Source organism: Vombatus ursinus, unplaced genomic scaffold, assembly GCF_900497805.2.
Source record: "Vombatus ursinus unplaced genomic scaffold, bare-nosed wombat genome assembly UNPS02014810.1, whole genome shotgun sequence".
Classification (NCBI taxonomy): domain Eukaryota; kingdom Metazoa; phylum Chordata; class Mammalia; order Diprotodontia; family Vombatidae; genus Vombatus; species Vombatus ursinus.
Window position 1 is genome coordinate 14,575,995 of NW_020954588.1, and position 16,261 is coordinate 14,592,255.

General features: G+C 39.5%; 1 protein-coding gene across 4 annotated transcripts in view; it reads right to left on the bottom strand.

The window, feature by feature from the left end:
* Nucleotides 1-5,161: 5,161 nt before the first annotated feature.
* Nucleotides 5,162-16,261, bottom strand: part of LOC114052929 (transmembrane 4 L6 family member 4-like) — a 33,910-nt gene continuing 22,810 nt past the window's right edge. For all 4 annotated transcript variants that reach the window (XM_027875716.1, XM_027875719.1, XM_027875718.1 and 1 more), the window contains 5 exons: nucleotides 14,478-15,096; nucleotides 12,705-12,794; nucleotides 11,701-11,837; nucleotides 9,084-9,274; nucleotides 5,162-6,293 (listed from right to left, as the gene is read on the bottom strand). In XM_027875716.1, the coding sequence (XP_027731517.1) occupies nucleotides 6,286-6,293; nucleotides 9,084-9,274; nucleotides 11,701-11,837; nucleotides 12,705-12,794; nucleotides 14,478-14,648 (597 nt within the window). In that variant the 5' untranslated portion in view covers nucleotides 14,649-15,096 and the 3' untranslated portion in view covers nucleotides 5,162-6,285. The remainder of the gene's footprint in view (nucleotides 6,294-9,083; nucleotides 9,275-11,700; nucleotides 11,838-12,704; nucleotides 12,795-14,477; nucleotides 15,097-16,261) is intronic.

The window sequence follows — 16,261 nt, forward strand, 5'->3', positions numbered from 1 at the left end:
TCTTGCAAGATGAGTTTTTGGAAAACATCAAGTCCGGGAAACCAGTCAAGTGGGAAATGAGGCAAAAGTCATGGGTGCCCTTCTCAAATGGAGGATCTGGGAGTGGATCTCAGATGTCCATTCCCACACTATCCAATCCAAGGGAGTCATGAGTCTTCTTCAATCTAAATATCTCCAAAGACATATTTGCTGTGTGACCCTAGGTTACTTAGTTCACTGAGTCTGTTGCCTCACCTTCTTTGACAATGTATGCAAAGTACTTTTTAACTTTAAAGCACTATAATGAATGTCAGCACTTATTGTTAAACTAATGAGATCAAACTTGTCAATGTCCTTCCTAAAACATGGCCCCAGACATGAGCTTGGAGTGCTGATCTATGGAATGTGACCTGCACTCAATGACCTCCATGACCCTTTCCATCTTTAAAATCCCATTTTGCCTCCATATGCTTTCTGAACCAAGTTAAGCATTTTTTTTGCATATTCTACAGCTTCCAATTTCAGAAATATTTTTTTTGTTTCTCATTTACAGAATCTTGGGAGTCTAGAGGTGCTTTTGTCCATCCCCCTGCCCCAACTTCATTTCATACATGAGAAAACTAAAGCACAGGTTCGTCCAGGTAGCATCCTATTCAGTAGAGAGAATGGTGAAATGGAGAAGCCAGAGCTTTCACTAGCAATTCTAATGCAAGGGGTAAGCCCCTCAAAATGCACTTGTGGTCAAGGAGCTTTTGAAGACTTCCATTGATGAGGGATGGAGAACTCAAGATGCAGAGAACTCACGATAGCAGGAGGAAAGTACCTTTTAAAAGAATCATGGGAGTTGGGAGCATTGGAAGGGATCTCAGCAACCATTTAGTGTCACTCCTACCCTGAGGAAATCTCCACTATAAAAATGGTCATCCAGCCTTTACTTAGAGACCTCCAATCAAGGGGAAACCCACCACCTCTCAAGGTAGCCCATCACACTTTTGGATAGCTATCATGGTCAGGACTATTCTGTATATCAAGTCTCAATTTTTTCTCTTTGTGGTTTTCACACATTTCTGTTAGTCCTGCCCTTTGGGGACAAACAGAACAAGTCCAACAAACCCATTATGAAGTTCTGCTAGGAGACTAATGCCATCAGTCAGGCCAGGAACTCACTTGGGGTTTGACTGCTATTGGAGAAAAGTAGCTTTCTATTTTCAGTTTCCCATTGGCTAGGTGCTGAGTTTTTCCTACCTGGTGAAGGACAGTATGAGTTGTTAGCACCCTGTAAATGTTGACACCCTAGGACAAATCTTCATTTGCCCAGTCCTAGTTACAGTTCTATTAGACACCCTGTGTTTGAATCCCTGCTCGGCCACTTAATAGCTTCTTGACCATTAATTAGCCAAATCTATTCATTACTTTGGCCTTAGTTTCCTTGTCTGTAAAATGACACAAGGGGAGGGTCAATTACATGCTAAGATCTCTTCAGCTCTAATACCTCATCATTCATGAGGTGGAGACACTCACATACTCACAACTTAGGGGCACATCAAAGTTTAGAACTCTTTTAGAGTCTTTGGCCTCTCAACCCAGGTTTTCCTCCAACAAAACAGGATGTCCTTTCGTGAATTCTGTATCATTTTTTTTTTTGCTTTTTGCTGAGGCAATTGGGGTTAAGTGACTTGGCCAGGGTCACACAGCTAGAAAGTGTCAAGTGCCTGAGGTTGGATTTGAATTCAAGTCCTCCTGACTCCAAGGCTGGAGCTCTATCCACTGTACCACCTATCAATTCTTTTGTTTCTCTTTTATCTTCCCACACATAATACCTAGTCCATCCCTGTAAGGAAAAGGGTTAAAAAATGTGCTCCTCCAGAAACAATCTAATTCTAAGTAAGGCCAAGATGGCAAGATGATGTCCCCAAAAGGGCTTCTCTTTGTATACATTGACATTTCTTCCAATGAGAGCTCAGGAAGCATCCCTGGGAAAAAGTGACAGAGATATTATCAATTTGTTTTTCCTGTCTTCCTTGCCTGAATACAGAATTCCAGAGAAGAGCAAGGAGAGATAAGAAGGTTTTCTTAAATGAGTAATGGAAAAAAACAGAAGGAGACAATAGAATGGGAAAGAAAAGAGATTTCTCCAAAAAAAAATTAGAGACACCAAGGGAATATTTCCTGCAAAAAATAAGCATGACAAAAGACAAAAATGGTAGGGACTTAGCACAAGTAGATTAAGAAGAGGTAGCAAGAATACAGAGAAGATCTATACAAGAAAGATCTTGATATCACCGATAACCATGATGGTGTGATTATTGATTTAAAGCCAGACATCCTGGAGAATGGAGTCAAGTGGGCCTGAGGCCACGTTGTTAGCAATAAGGCTAGTGGAGGTGATAGAATTCCAGCGGGCCAAGAAGCAACGCTTAGAAGCCAACATGGAACAACTGATAGGTTTAAGATTGGAAAAGGCATATGTTAAGGCTGTATGTCACCTTATTTATTTAACTTACATACACAGTACATCATCTGAAATTCCAAGCTAGATGAATCAAAAGTTTGAATTAAGGTTGCTGAGAGAAATAACAATCTCAGTTACGCAGATGATACCACTCTGACAGCAAAAGGTGAAGAAAAATTAAGAAGCCTCTTCATGAGGATGAAAGAGGAGAGTATAAAAACTGGCTGGAAGCTTAACCTCAAAAAACTAGGATCCTGGCAACTGGTTCCATTCCTTCTAGCAAATAGAAGTTACATGTGTGTATGTGTGTGTATGTACATGCATGTCTGGATGGATGTATACGTATATGTGTATATTATATATAATAGATTTTATTTTTATTTTATTTCTTGGACTCAAAGATCGCTGCAGACAGCTATTATAGCCATGAAATTAAGACATCTGTTCCTTGGAAGGAAAGCTATGGCAAATCTTGACAGCATACTAAAAAGAAGAGATATCATCTTGCCAACAGAGATCCATGTGGTCAAAGCTATAGTTTTTTCAGTAGCAATGTATGGCTGTGAGAGTTGGACTATAAGGAAAGCTGAGCACTACAGAATTGATGCTCTTGAATTGTGGTGCTGGAGAAGACTTTTGAGAGTCCCTTGGATAGCAAGGAGGTCAAATCAGCCAATACTTAAATTAATTTGGGGCAGCTAGGCGGTGCTGTGGATAGAACACCAGCCCTGGAGTCAGGAGGACTTGAGTTCAGGTCCAACCTCAGACACATAACACTTACTAGCTGTGTGACTCTGGACAAGTCACCTAACCCCAATTGTCTCACCAAAAAAAAAAAAATTAACTGGGTCTAGAAGACATAATAAGGAAGGCTCTCATGGAAAACTGATGACAAAGGAGAAATCATGGAGCTGTCTTGATACCACCTATAGGAGTAGTATCAGGTGGTTCAAACCCATCCATGTTGGGCAATAGTGAAACCCACAGAGAGGAAACAAACCCATCACCTAATTCTGGCAGGGGAGTTGGCAAACTGAAGCTAATTGACAAGTCAAATAGTCGGAAGTCTAAATCACCTATTCCTGGTCAGGGCTTCTTTAGGAACTGAACGACCTTCTCCAGTGTCATCTGTCCATTCAGAAGGAGACTACCACAGGCAGACCCCTGTGTGGGCCTGGGAAGATCAGCCCTCTTCCACAGGTTCAAGGCAGTTCCCTTTCAACCCTTTGATGGTGCAGATGCTCAGCTGTACACTGCCAACATCGATCCCTTGTGCCCGCTCATCTGTGAATCAGGCAGCTGCTCACCCACCAAACAGGATGCAGGAGCCAGAGCCCGCCCCACTGCTGTCTTCACAATATGAGATGCTATCAGATGGTGATGAATGAATTATGCACAGATTGACACCAGGGGGGAGGGATCTTCAGTTTTGTGTGTGTGTGTGTGTGTGTGTGTGTTTTCAGTTGTGGGTCTAAAAAAATTGTCTCTTGACTTGTGCCTAAGGAGACTTTCCAGGAGAATGAGGGCCACACACGATGAAGAAATGATGGAATCTCATTTGGAGAGTCAAGTAGAAAAATGACTGTGATACAGCCCGCCAAGAGGATTTTAATAGTGCAGGGTGGGAATCCTGAAGATAAATATGTAAAGAGTTTCTAAAAAGTAGGCGATTCCTGTCCTGCATCTATTTGTAAAGAAAAGCATAATGTGTATAAATCATTCTTCTGTAAATAGAGATTACCTTTTTGCAGTGTTTTCCCCTCACAAAAAAAAATTAATTCAGAATATTCACTAGAAGGACAAATACTGAAGCTTAAATACTTTGGCCACATAATGAAAATACAGAACTCATTGGAGAGGCCCCTGATGTTGGGAAAGATTGAAGCCAAAAGGGAAAGGGGATGGTAGAGGATGAGATGGATAGACAGTGTCATGCAAACAACGAACATAAACTTGGACAGACTCTGAGAGATAAGTGGAGGACAGAAGGGCATGGCGTGCTATGGTCCATGGGGTCATGAAAGAGTCAGACACAACTGAACAATAAACCTTGCTTCAGATACATTATATTGAAGTCAAAGAGAAAAGATCAGTAGAACTGAAAGGCCCATCATGATGCAAAGAAAACTACCAGAAGATATCAAACAAAAACCACTTATGAAATATTTCCCCATCACAGATGTTTCAAAAATACCCTCATTTGATCACTCCCAAATGAGTTTCTTTCTGAAGCAGGCAAAAATTCTAAGATATTTAAATGGCTGCCTATTTTCAAAGAGATATTTTCCAGAGATATCACACATACCACCCATCTATGGCCCACAACTCTCCAGAGTGTAGCCTGAGCCAGATTAAAATGTAATTGGGAAATATTTAACAAAATAAATATATAATAAACCATAGATAATATTAAATTTTAAATCTAAGGCAACATGTGGACCACAGGGATCCCATTGTACTGATTAGTGGATCCATTTCTAGTTGAATTTGACACTGTTGCTTTTAAGGGGACCAAAGTGGATGACTTAAGGTGTTTGGTTTTATAAACACAAAAAGAGACTTGAGGAAATGGCCTTGCATCACGCATGGCCCAGATCTCAAAAATGGTTAAACTGTCAAGTCACTATTGCCAAACTTTTTAAAATTTAAACATATATTTATGTTTGTAAGGAAGGCAGTACCACTGATATAATCACAGAGGTTCAGAGTATAATCACAAACTTTTAAGTGTAAGGATGGATACACACTTTTAATGAGTACACAAGATTCACTATTACATCTTTATGAGATGTGAACTTCTTAACTGAGTCAAGAAGGGAATGAGTTTGAATATAGGTCGGCTGTGCCTCTGAAGGCTTTAAATAGCTGGAGGAATTTTAGTGGCAATTAAAAGTTGGAGCTAGAAGTGGAGGAAGAACCAGCCCCCTGAGAGGGAGTCATTTTGGAGTAAGAGAGAACTTTTTCTGCCTCCACCCCCACTGGCCACGTAATTGTAGCTATTCAATTACTAGGAGACAGAGCATCCATTGAGGAAAAGAAAGACCCTCTGAGAGAAGGCACTGATAAAGAGAGACAGTCCTCCAAAGGAGGGGGTAGCTTCTTAGAATGTGAACACTTATGGTGGAAAGAAGCAATGCTTATAAATTCAAGAAAAGAACAGGCTCTGGGAAATCAGCTGAGCAAGCTGACCAGAAAAGAGCTGCATCCAAGGTAAGTTGTATGAAAATCACACAAAAACAGAAGAACTTCCAGTACTAGGAATTGTAAATTACCCTTTACTATTCATGTAGCTACATGTGTGGCTCACTACTATTACATTCCATGTTTGAACCCAATCATCCCATGAAAACTGGGTATATATGTGAGTGTCTGTACCACAGGGTTTTTGTTGGGCAGTTTTTTGTGCCAAAGGTCTTTACCACCTTAATAAATGTCTGTGCTGAAAGTTAATTAAGTCTACTGACTGGTTGTTAATAGGAAACACACTGGTGGGGGCTCAGGAGCTATATAGCAATAGGAATAACCACCGAAAGGTTAATCACTAGACCCAGAGGAAGTAGCTATCATCTGGAAAAACCAAAAGATGAACAGAAGCATAAAAATGTGGAGAGTAGCCAGAGAAATTGTTTCATGTATTGTTCTTGGACAATAGCTTGTTGAACTTTTTAACATGCGATTTTTAACTTGAGTTGACATCCAGAAAGGTTGTTGCACAGATGAGAAAGCAGCAAGGCTATCTTTTCTCTAGTCCTTCTCATGGAGTGTACAGATGAGGTTCTTTCCAAAGATAATGAAAAGGGGTACTCTTAGATCTTCTGCGAGCATCGTAGAATGTTATAAAGAGTCCAGCAGCTCTATACCTCTAGAGGAGAGAAAAAGGTCACAAATTATATTGCTGTTCAGTCTTTTTAATGTTTTTCATCCTACCACCACACATAACCAGCTGCACAATCACCAGATTTTGTTTACAACTTTATCTTTTACTGACTTTAGCTGAGACTACTACTAGAATGATCATTCTTTTTTTGTCCACTTAAACATGTCCCAGTGAATTGCTCATTTTGATACTATTCCTTTTCATCTAGGTGGTACAGTGGATAGAACATCAGGTCTGGAGCCAGGAAGACTTGAGTTCAAATTTACCCTCAGCCACTTACTAGCTGTGTGACTCTATGCAAGTCACTGAACCTCTGTTGACTTCAGTTTCCTCATTTGTAAAATAGGGATAATAACAGCACCTACCTCTCAGGGTTGTTGTGAGATAATAACTGTAAAATGCATAGCACAGTATCTGGCACAATAATACTTGTTCCCTCTCTCCCTTTTTATCCCTAAAATATTTAAGCATCAAAAAAATTGATGATTATCTGCTATGGTCTTTTGTTATTTTCCATGAATATCAGTGTGGAAAACTCCCTGTTTGTAAACTCCCTCCCTGAATGGACATCCGTGATTCCTCTGTATCTCTATAGTCTTCAAAAGCTTCCTGGGGAGGGTTGAGGGGTGCTGAGAACTTAAGCAATTTGCCCTTTGGTCACACAGCTAGCATATGTCAGAGAGAAGTCTTAAGCTCATATCTTCGTGACCATACAGCTGGCTCTCTATCCACTATGTCACAATACTTCAAACTAGAAATTAACTAGATTTCTTGAGCACTATGGTAGCAGTGGATGGAACTGGTCAGAAACAGTAGATTGCTGATACCAAATAAGATTAAACCTCAATACAGAACCTTCAGATTTCAAAAAATATTCTCGTTTTGATCTCAATGGCATTTCAACTAGATTTGTGGACAGGAAAAACTTAACTACAAAGAAAAATCTAGTCCAATTCCTACCCGAGGATGGAATATGAAGGCAGCAATACTTATTATTTACCTGGTATCAGGGCTCATACATACTGAATGTGTGAGCATTTCAAGGCTATTTGTAATATTTGGTGATTCCCTATCATAAAGTTATTTCCTGGTGAAATCAATAAATGTTAAGGGAACATAGAAACTGACACAGTCCAATGTTCTCATGCTTTTAAAAGGGTCATTTCTAACAAAAATAATCTTGTTGGGCATGAACATTTTCATCCTTCAATATCATGAGTCACTAAACTTTTCATATGCTTTGCCCCCCAAAATACTACTTTTAACTCTCTACCCTGAAAAGACCAAAGAGAAACTGAAAGTACCAATATATGCAAAAACATTTCTAGCAGTTCTCTTTGTACTAGCCTAAAACTGTAAACTAGGTGGCCACCCACTATTAGGGAAGGCCAAACAAATTATGGTATATAATACTGTTGTTGTTCAGTTGTTTCATTTGTATGACTCTTCATGACCCCATTTTGGGGTTTTCTTGGCAAAGATACTGGAGTGGTTTGCCATTTCCTTCTCCAGCTCATTTTACAGATGAGGAAATGGAGGGACTTGCCCAGGGTTACATAGCTAACAAGTATCTGAGGCCAGATTTGAACTCATGAGGATGAGTCTTCCTGATTTCAAACCCAATGCTCTATTCTCTGTGCTGCCTATCTGCCCATATATAAATATAATGCAATACTATTGTTCCTTAAGAATGATGAAAGAGGTAGTTTCAGAGAAACCTGGAAAGACTTGTATGAACCGATGTAGAAGGAAGTGAGCAGAACCAGAGGAGCAATGTATACAATAACAAAAATTCTACAAAGGCAAACGACTTTGAAAAGCTTGAGAACTGTGATGAATACAATGACCAACCAGAATTCCAGAGGGCTAATAATGCTATCTACTCCCAACAAGAGAAGTGATGAACTCAAGGTACAGAATGAGACATGGACTTTTCAACAAAACCAGTGTAGGAATTTGGCTTCATTATGCATGTTAGTGTTTTTTCTTTCTTTTTTCTCTTCTTTAAATGGAATGAGGTATAAGAGAAAGAAAATAATTTTTAATGGAAGAAACTATCACGATACAAAAAAAATTTTTTAAAGAAAATGAATACTCTGAAATTAAAATGACCAAGTTTGAGATGTAAGAACACACCTCCATTTTTTTTGTGGAGGTAGGAACTATAGATATGGATGAAATATGTATAATATTAATTATAATATGATATTATAAAAATAATATTATCATTAATTACACTAATTATATTAGTAATATCATATGATATTAATTTGTTGCTATGTTCATAGTTTTTCTGAATTTTTTTCTCCTTTGGCATGAAAAATGATTCTCTGAGAGGGGAAGGAGAAGAGAGAGAAGTATTGGGAAATCTAGGTAATTTAGAAGCAAAATATATCAACAAAAACAAAAATCAATTAAAAATAATGTCTACTAACCTTGAAACCATTTGCCCTATGTACGTATTCACTCATGCTTTGTCCGTATGACTACAGGAAAGTAGACAGAGGGCTGAAATATTTGGTCAACTTGTTTCATTATAGGTGGTTTTAATGTTGACCAAAGATTACAATTGGTGCTTCTAGGATCCAGTCACTAAACCTCACTCTGTAGGTGAGTTGGGGACCAGTCAGGCTGATGAACTTTTTGGTCATGGTCTCTTTCTCTGCTAGGAGGATGCAAAAAACTATTTGATTCCATTGACCAAACAGCCCTGCTCTCTTGGGTTAACTCAGATGATGGGAGTATAATGAGAAAATGGCAAAATGACTCACTTACCCCTGTATGCCCACGGGCACTTTTCTGATACAAAGACTGTTCCTAAGAGACCAGAGATCAGCTCACCGGTGCAAATTACCAACTCAATGGAACTTACTAGCCCCTGAATGATGAAAATACTCAAGTGCCAGGGCACAATATGGGGAGGACTTTTGCAGTCTTTCCAAAATTTCAAATCGACTAGATAGTTCCTAGGTGAGAAAGGAGAAGGGAATTGATAAGATGAAATTGATTCTGCATCCTTTTTCTTGATGCTATTTACAATTAATTAATTTTTTTCCTGTAACTAAGTAATGGTTTTCTATCTCTGAACTCAGTTCAAAAATTCAGCTACCCTCTAACACGTTAATTTTAGAAACCCAGTTCTTCTGCTAATCACTGTCCTATTCTTGACTCAAGGAAATCTGTTATCTTTGGGGGATGCAAGTGGACACCACGGAGGATAGTCTAGTATCTTTACACTACCAAACTATACTTCAAGGATGTACTAACCAAAAAAGCTGGGCCCACTATCTCTAACCTTGTACGTGGACTCAATGAATTTTTCTTAAGTCAGAGGAGGTAAGGAGGAGACTGTTGCTAGCTTATTCCCAATTTCCAACCAATCATATTGTCCTCCACGACTCAACTTCATAACCAATCATGTCCTCACTGCCATGATGCTGCCAATCTGTAACCAATTGTATTCTTTCCCCACCTATGAAGTCCTTTTCTTTGTTCTATACTTCCCAAAAACTATAAAAGGAAAGTTGTTCTGCTCAGGATTTTTGGCTAAAATGGAGGCAGCCATAGACCTATTCTCTTGGCAGGTAGCAACCCTGTTAATGAAATGTTATCTTCCTCAGAGGGAACGTATTTCAGTCTATCTTTGTTGAATTTCATTTATAATATAAGGATGTTCATTCATCCTTTCATTTATTCAATAAACATTTATTGTCCACTATGTATAAGAAATTGTTCTAGGGCTAGGAACATAGGGGTAAAAAGTGACAGAGTCCCTGCCTTCAATAAGTCTATAGAATACTGGGAGTTGAAAGAAATGAGCCTGAGATATACAATAGGAAGAATTCACCCATAAAATGGAAACAAACAGCAGAATGGATTAGAAACCAGAATCTAACAATATGTTGTTTACAAGAAGCATACTTGAAACTGAGAGACATACACAGAATTACCATAAGAAGTTAGAGTGGAATCTATCCTGCTTCTATTAGCTGACGTTAAAAAGGCAGGTGTAGCAATCATAATCTTAGACAAACAAAAGCAAAAAATAAATCTAAAGGAGATCTAATTAAAAGAGATAAGCAGGGAAACTGCATTTTGCTAAAAGGTACTATAGACAATGAAGCAATATCAATACTAAACATATATGCACCAAATGGTATAGCATCCAAATTCTTAAAGGAAAAGTTAGATGAGTTACAGGAAGAGAGAGTAAAACTATACTAGTGGGTCAAAGAACAAATTATAAAAACAATTATTTCACTAAAGAGAATGACAACAAGACAACATTTCAAAATTTCTGGGATGTAGCCAAAGTAGTACTTAGGGGAAATTTTGTATCTCTAAACACATATATCAGTAATAGAAAGAGTAAATCAATGAATTAGACATGCAACTTTTTAAAAAAAACTAGAAAAAGAACAAATTAAAAACCCTTAATTAAACACCAAATTGGAAATCCTGATAATCAAAGGAGAAAGAAATAAAAATGAAAGAAAACCATTGAATAAAAATAAAACTAGGAGCTGGTTTTACATTAAAAAAAAGCAATAAAATAGCTAAACCATTGGTTAATATGATTAAAAGAAAAAACTACTAGCATCAAAATTAACCAGGGTGAATGCATCACCTATGGCGTTTAAATTAAAGCAATTATTAGGAGTTATTTTGCCCAGTCATATGCCAACAAAACTGACAATCTAAGTGAAATAGATGAATGCTTACAAAAAATATAAATTATTCAGATTACAGAAGAGGAAATGGAATACTAAAATAGCTCTATCTTACAAAAAGAAGTTGGAAAAGCCATAAATGAACTCCTTAGGAAAAAATCCCCAGGACCAGATGGATTCACAAGTGAATTCATTTGTTTAATTGATAGTTGTGTCTGACTGAGGTTTTCTTGGCAAAGAAACTAGAATGGGTTTCCGTTTCCTTCTCTAGTTCATGTTGTTGTTGCTGTTGTTGTTTTATTCATTGGTTCATTCTTCCTTCTCGAAGAGGACATCAGGAGGGTGATGTCTTAACTTGCAAGTGAATTGGATTTAAGTGAGGCAGAACCTTACAAAGTCATCAGCCTCATTCTCTCCTCTAGAGTCATCGGAGTCCAGTGGCAAGACATAAGTCCAGATGACTGGCAATGGCCCCCTCGGCTTATTTTATAGATGAGGAAACTGAGTCAAACCAGATCAAGTGACTTGCCCAGGGGTACATAGCTAGTAAGTGTCTGAGGCTGGATTTGAACACTAGCTGAGTGAGTCTGGCCAAGTCACTTAGCCCTGATTGCCTCAATTTCCTCATCTATATGGGCAGAGAAAGTAGAAATTGTCCAGAAGAATGTAACCAGCAGAGGTCCTTGTAATAGAGCGCATATCTAGATATTGCCGGCCCTTACCCTTTATGGAAAGGATACTCCCATTTATCAGCTCCTACAAAACATTTGGGACCCCTGTAAATAGCAAACAATGCTGTAAATAATCCATATGCTGATCCTAGGATTCCAACAGAAGAAAATATTACGGAATTGAAATTCTGGAAAAGAAAAAAAAAGAAGTTATTCTTTACCTCTTTGAGAATAACCTCACATGAATCACTGGTAGGCAAAGCCACTCTTCTGATAAAATGGATGATTCCAGTGATTTTTCATGTGAGTGATTGGTTTACTTTGAGGTTTGCAAGATGCCTTCCTCTCAGTAACCACATAAGGTCAATAATGCAAATATTTGTTGAATAATTTTAGTCATGTCCAACTCTTTGGGACTCCATTTGGAATTTTTTTTGGCAAAGATACTTGAGTGGTCTGCCATTTTCTTTTCCAGCCCATTTTACAGATAAGGAAACTGAGGCAAACAGGATTAAGTGACTTACTCAGGGTCACACAGCTAGTAAATGTCTGAGGCTAGATTTGTACTTGGGAGATGACTCCAGGCCTGGCACTCTATCCACTGTGCCACCCTAGGGCAAATATTACTATTCCCATTTTACAGGTGAGGAAATTGAGGCTCAGAAGTTATATGCTCAGCAAGTCACTTTATCTCTACATGCCTCAATTTGTTTCATCTATAAAATGAGGATAAAATTAGTAGTCCTATTTACTTCCCAGAATTGTTGTCAGGCATAAGTGATCTAACATCCAAAAAGTGCTTTGAAAACTTTGAAATTAGATGCCAATGCTGACTAGTAGTGAAAAAACTTTGTGTTGATTTTTTTTTTTGTCACTGGCTTCCAAGGTGTGTCTACCTTTCCCCCTTTCTTTCCCCATCTTCCCTGATGCCTTCCCAACTCACTTGGTCCAATACCAACAGAGTGCAAGCCTCCAAAGTGATACTGTGGGGTTATCTTTCTGATCTGCCCTAGGCCAGTGATGCCTCTGGGTGTTGCTGCTCCTTACTCACTTACTGAAAATGACCTCCCACATGCAGGATGGTTAAAGCATCCCCAGCAGTCAAAGTTCTTTAGCCGTAAGTACACAACAGCAGGGAAAAATATCTGTCAAGAGAAGGAAGAAAAAACAAATAGTGAGTTTGGGCAATGGGGAAAGAGCTCTAAGGTCCTCTAAGATGACAGCAGTCTCTGTGAGCTAACCACTGGAATGTCAGGGAACCATGAAGTACATCATGGACAATATTCTTTATTTTGGTCTTGAAATGGTCACTGAACTTGATTAAACATAGTACTGAAACGAGACAGGAGCTCACAACATCTAAACATGTACCCTCTTTCACCAGGTACATGAGGATGGTGAAAACTAAAAAATCTGTCTTCATTTGACAGAGAAAAAACCTGGTCTGGAAATCCTATGATTTTTTTTTTCCCTTTCTAGCAAGCTCGGTGATGTAATGGCCAGAGCGGAGGATCTGGAACCAAAAAGACCCAGGTTTGATTTCTGCCTCAAAGACTTTCTAGGTGTGTGACCTTTAATCTCTCTGAACCTCAGTTTCCTCATCTGTAAAATGGGGGTGATAATAGCACTTACTGTGTAGAGTTGTTGTGAGATCAAATAAGGTAAAGTTTGTAAAGTGCTTTGCACTTAAAGTGATCTACAAACATTAGCTACTATCATTAGGATTATTTGTACCCAAACAGCACAATCTATGCCTGGGACAAAAATACACTTTTGAGTCAACTTTTTAATCTGGGACCAACTGGAAGGGCTTCCACTCAGTTAATGGTAGAATGGACACAGGCTCTTTTAGCTAACTAGGTGTTAAGCTCACTTATATCCCAGTTGCTCAAAGACAAGAGCTCTTGGGATCATTTAAACTCGGTGCCCTGGGGAAAACTCCCATCACCCTTCCTATTTATAGCTTTGGATATAACTCTAATAATTTCCTGTTATTCAGAAGGGATACATACCATGTGAGTATATGATTTCTTTGGTGTTTTTATGGGGGAGGGGGAAATCACATTGTCTTCAATCGGGCCATTGGGAGACAGCAAACAGTCCATTGGACCAAAACAGTAAATAGTCAAGAGATTTTACTTTACTGATTTAAGAAGCCAGAGGGCACTTTGCTTATGTGAAGTTCTTATAAAGAACACACAACAACAAGGAAGTTACTGGGTTTTTAGTGGCAGGAAGGCAACTAGTCAACAAGCATTTATTAAGCACTTACTCTATACCAGGCACTGGGATATTAGAGACATAAAAAAAGGCAAAAATATAGTGCCTGACACCTCAAGGAGCTCACATTCTAATGAGGGAGACAATATACAAAAATTGTCCATACAAGGTATTTAGTCGTTTTTCAGTCATGTCCTACTTTTCATGACCCCATTTGGGATTTTCTTGGCAAAGATACCAGAGTGGTTTGCCATTTCCTTCTCCAGATCATTTTGCAGATGAGGAAACTGAGGCAAACAGGGTTAAGTGACTTGCCCAGGGTCACACAGCTAGTAAGTGTCTAAGGTTGAATTTGAACTCAGGAAGATGAGTCTTCCTGACTCCAGGCTCAACGCTCTGACCACTGCACTCCCTAGCACCCATACAAGGTATAAACAGTGTAAATAAAAGGTACTCAAAGTAAAGGTACCAGCAGAGAGCCAGACTCAGGAAGCAGCAGGTGAACATATCCCCAAATGCCTAAGTACTGATGAAAACGAAGGGACAGGAGCCAGTCCAATGCCCCAAAAAGGGGAAAACGAGTTGGGATTTTTGATTCATTTACTCACCAAGATCCCACTTCCCAGAAACCCTCCAAACTCCCAGGCCTCATCGGGAATTTTGTCAGTCGACACAAGCTGCATTCCAGGGAAAAAGAGGAGACTGTTGAGAAATATACTCGTCATCGCCAGAGGCAGGAGCGCCAAACCCAGGCACTGAGTGTACTCCGAAGAGCACATCGTTCTGACTGACGGACAGACGCCTCTCGCCTGGTGAGAAAGCAGCCTCCATAGACAGGGAGCTGCCGGTGCCCCTGGGAAAGGCGCCTGGACCTGGCTACGCCAGAGCTGGTGAGTGCGGTCCTGAGGGACTGCTGGGGGGCAGGGGACGGGATGCTAAGGGGTCTTCAACCCTGTCCTGGAGACAGGACTCTATCTGTTCTCAGATAGAGGCAGGACTCCCTTCAGCATTCATGGGCTCTTCTCTGACCTGGAAGCTTTTCAGTTTTGTGTGTCCATAAAGTTCATTACCTACTGAGTATTCACTTGGCCACGTGGACCAATACCTTGTATTATTATTCTGGCAATCCAGACCAAAAAAAATTGTGTAGCTGGAACTGGGAACTGGAAAGAACACGACTTCAGATCTGCTTTGCTTTCAGCTCTTACAGGTTCATACCCTTGTCCACTATGAAAAAAAAAAAAACAACATAAACACACACACACACACACAAAAGGGAAAGACATAATCAGGTGGCAAGAATTCAACTCCAGAAGCTCCTATCCTGTACTCATAGATGACAATTCCCTGTGCTACAAAAACAAGCCTCCAAATATCTTTGAGAATTCAGCAATTAAACATACCAGAAGTGGAACATTAGTATAGAGACAGAACAAACTGTCATCCACAACCAGTTGGGCATGACAGTGCTCCCTAAAATCTTGCAAACAATTTTTAGTAGCTATCATCTTGCTGAATGTTTGTTATATCCAAACTACATGGAATGAAAAACTTTCAAAATATAAAGACTGTGGAAGCAGAAAGAGGGGTCTTGTGTCTTTCGCTTTTTTCCTTGTGATTTTCATCATTTATTAAATTATGGACTGGGCGCAGTACCCCCACTTCTTTGGGTACTCGCCAGAAAAACCCATGATTGACAGTGGGAAATGAGGTGGCAATCACACTTGAATTAAACACAGAGAGTATAAAAGCAAGAAGCAGAGACAAGTGGCAAAAAGAGGAACAGAGGCAGAGAGAGAATGGGATGGGTGAAGGAAGGCAGGCAGCACAAGGGCAGAGAATGGGCACTGGGAGAGGCAGAGAATATCACTCCCATAACCATGATTAGAGTTGGGAGCACTTGGCAGGATGGACCTGATGGAGAGGGAGGAAGGGGCAAAAGTTTGAGGTCTCCTCTTCATTCGGTTTTTTGGGGAAGCAAATCAACTCTTCCCTGTACCACTTTGGGGTCAGTTCATTAGCACGTCCCAATCATCTCAAAGTTATTGATGAAAGTCATCACCTCAGTCCTCAGCATCTTTTGATGTTCTGCTGGTCTGGAGCTGTGGAAGCCTGGATTTTGTCTGGAATTGATCCATCTAAGGACCAGAAACCTTGACAGCTGTGCCTAGGTGATTTCCCCTGAATCAGCACATATTACCGGGATATGAATTTCGGTTAATATATGATACAGTTTGTAAATGATGCTCCTTCAATCTTTGGAATGATATGTATGTAACTTCTAGATTCCTGCTATTGCCACTTCCTATTGGTTACTTATAAGCTTACTATGAGGACTAGAGGTAAGAGAGGGTGGTCAGGAGGACCAAAATGAGATATGATTTTAATACAA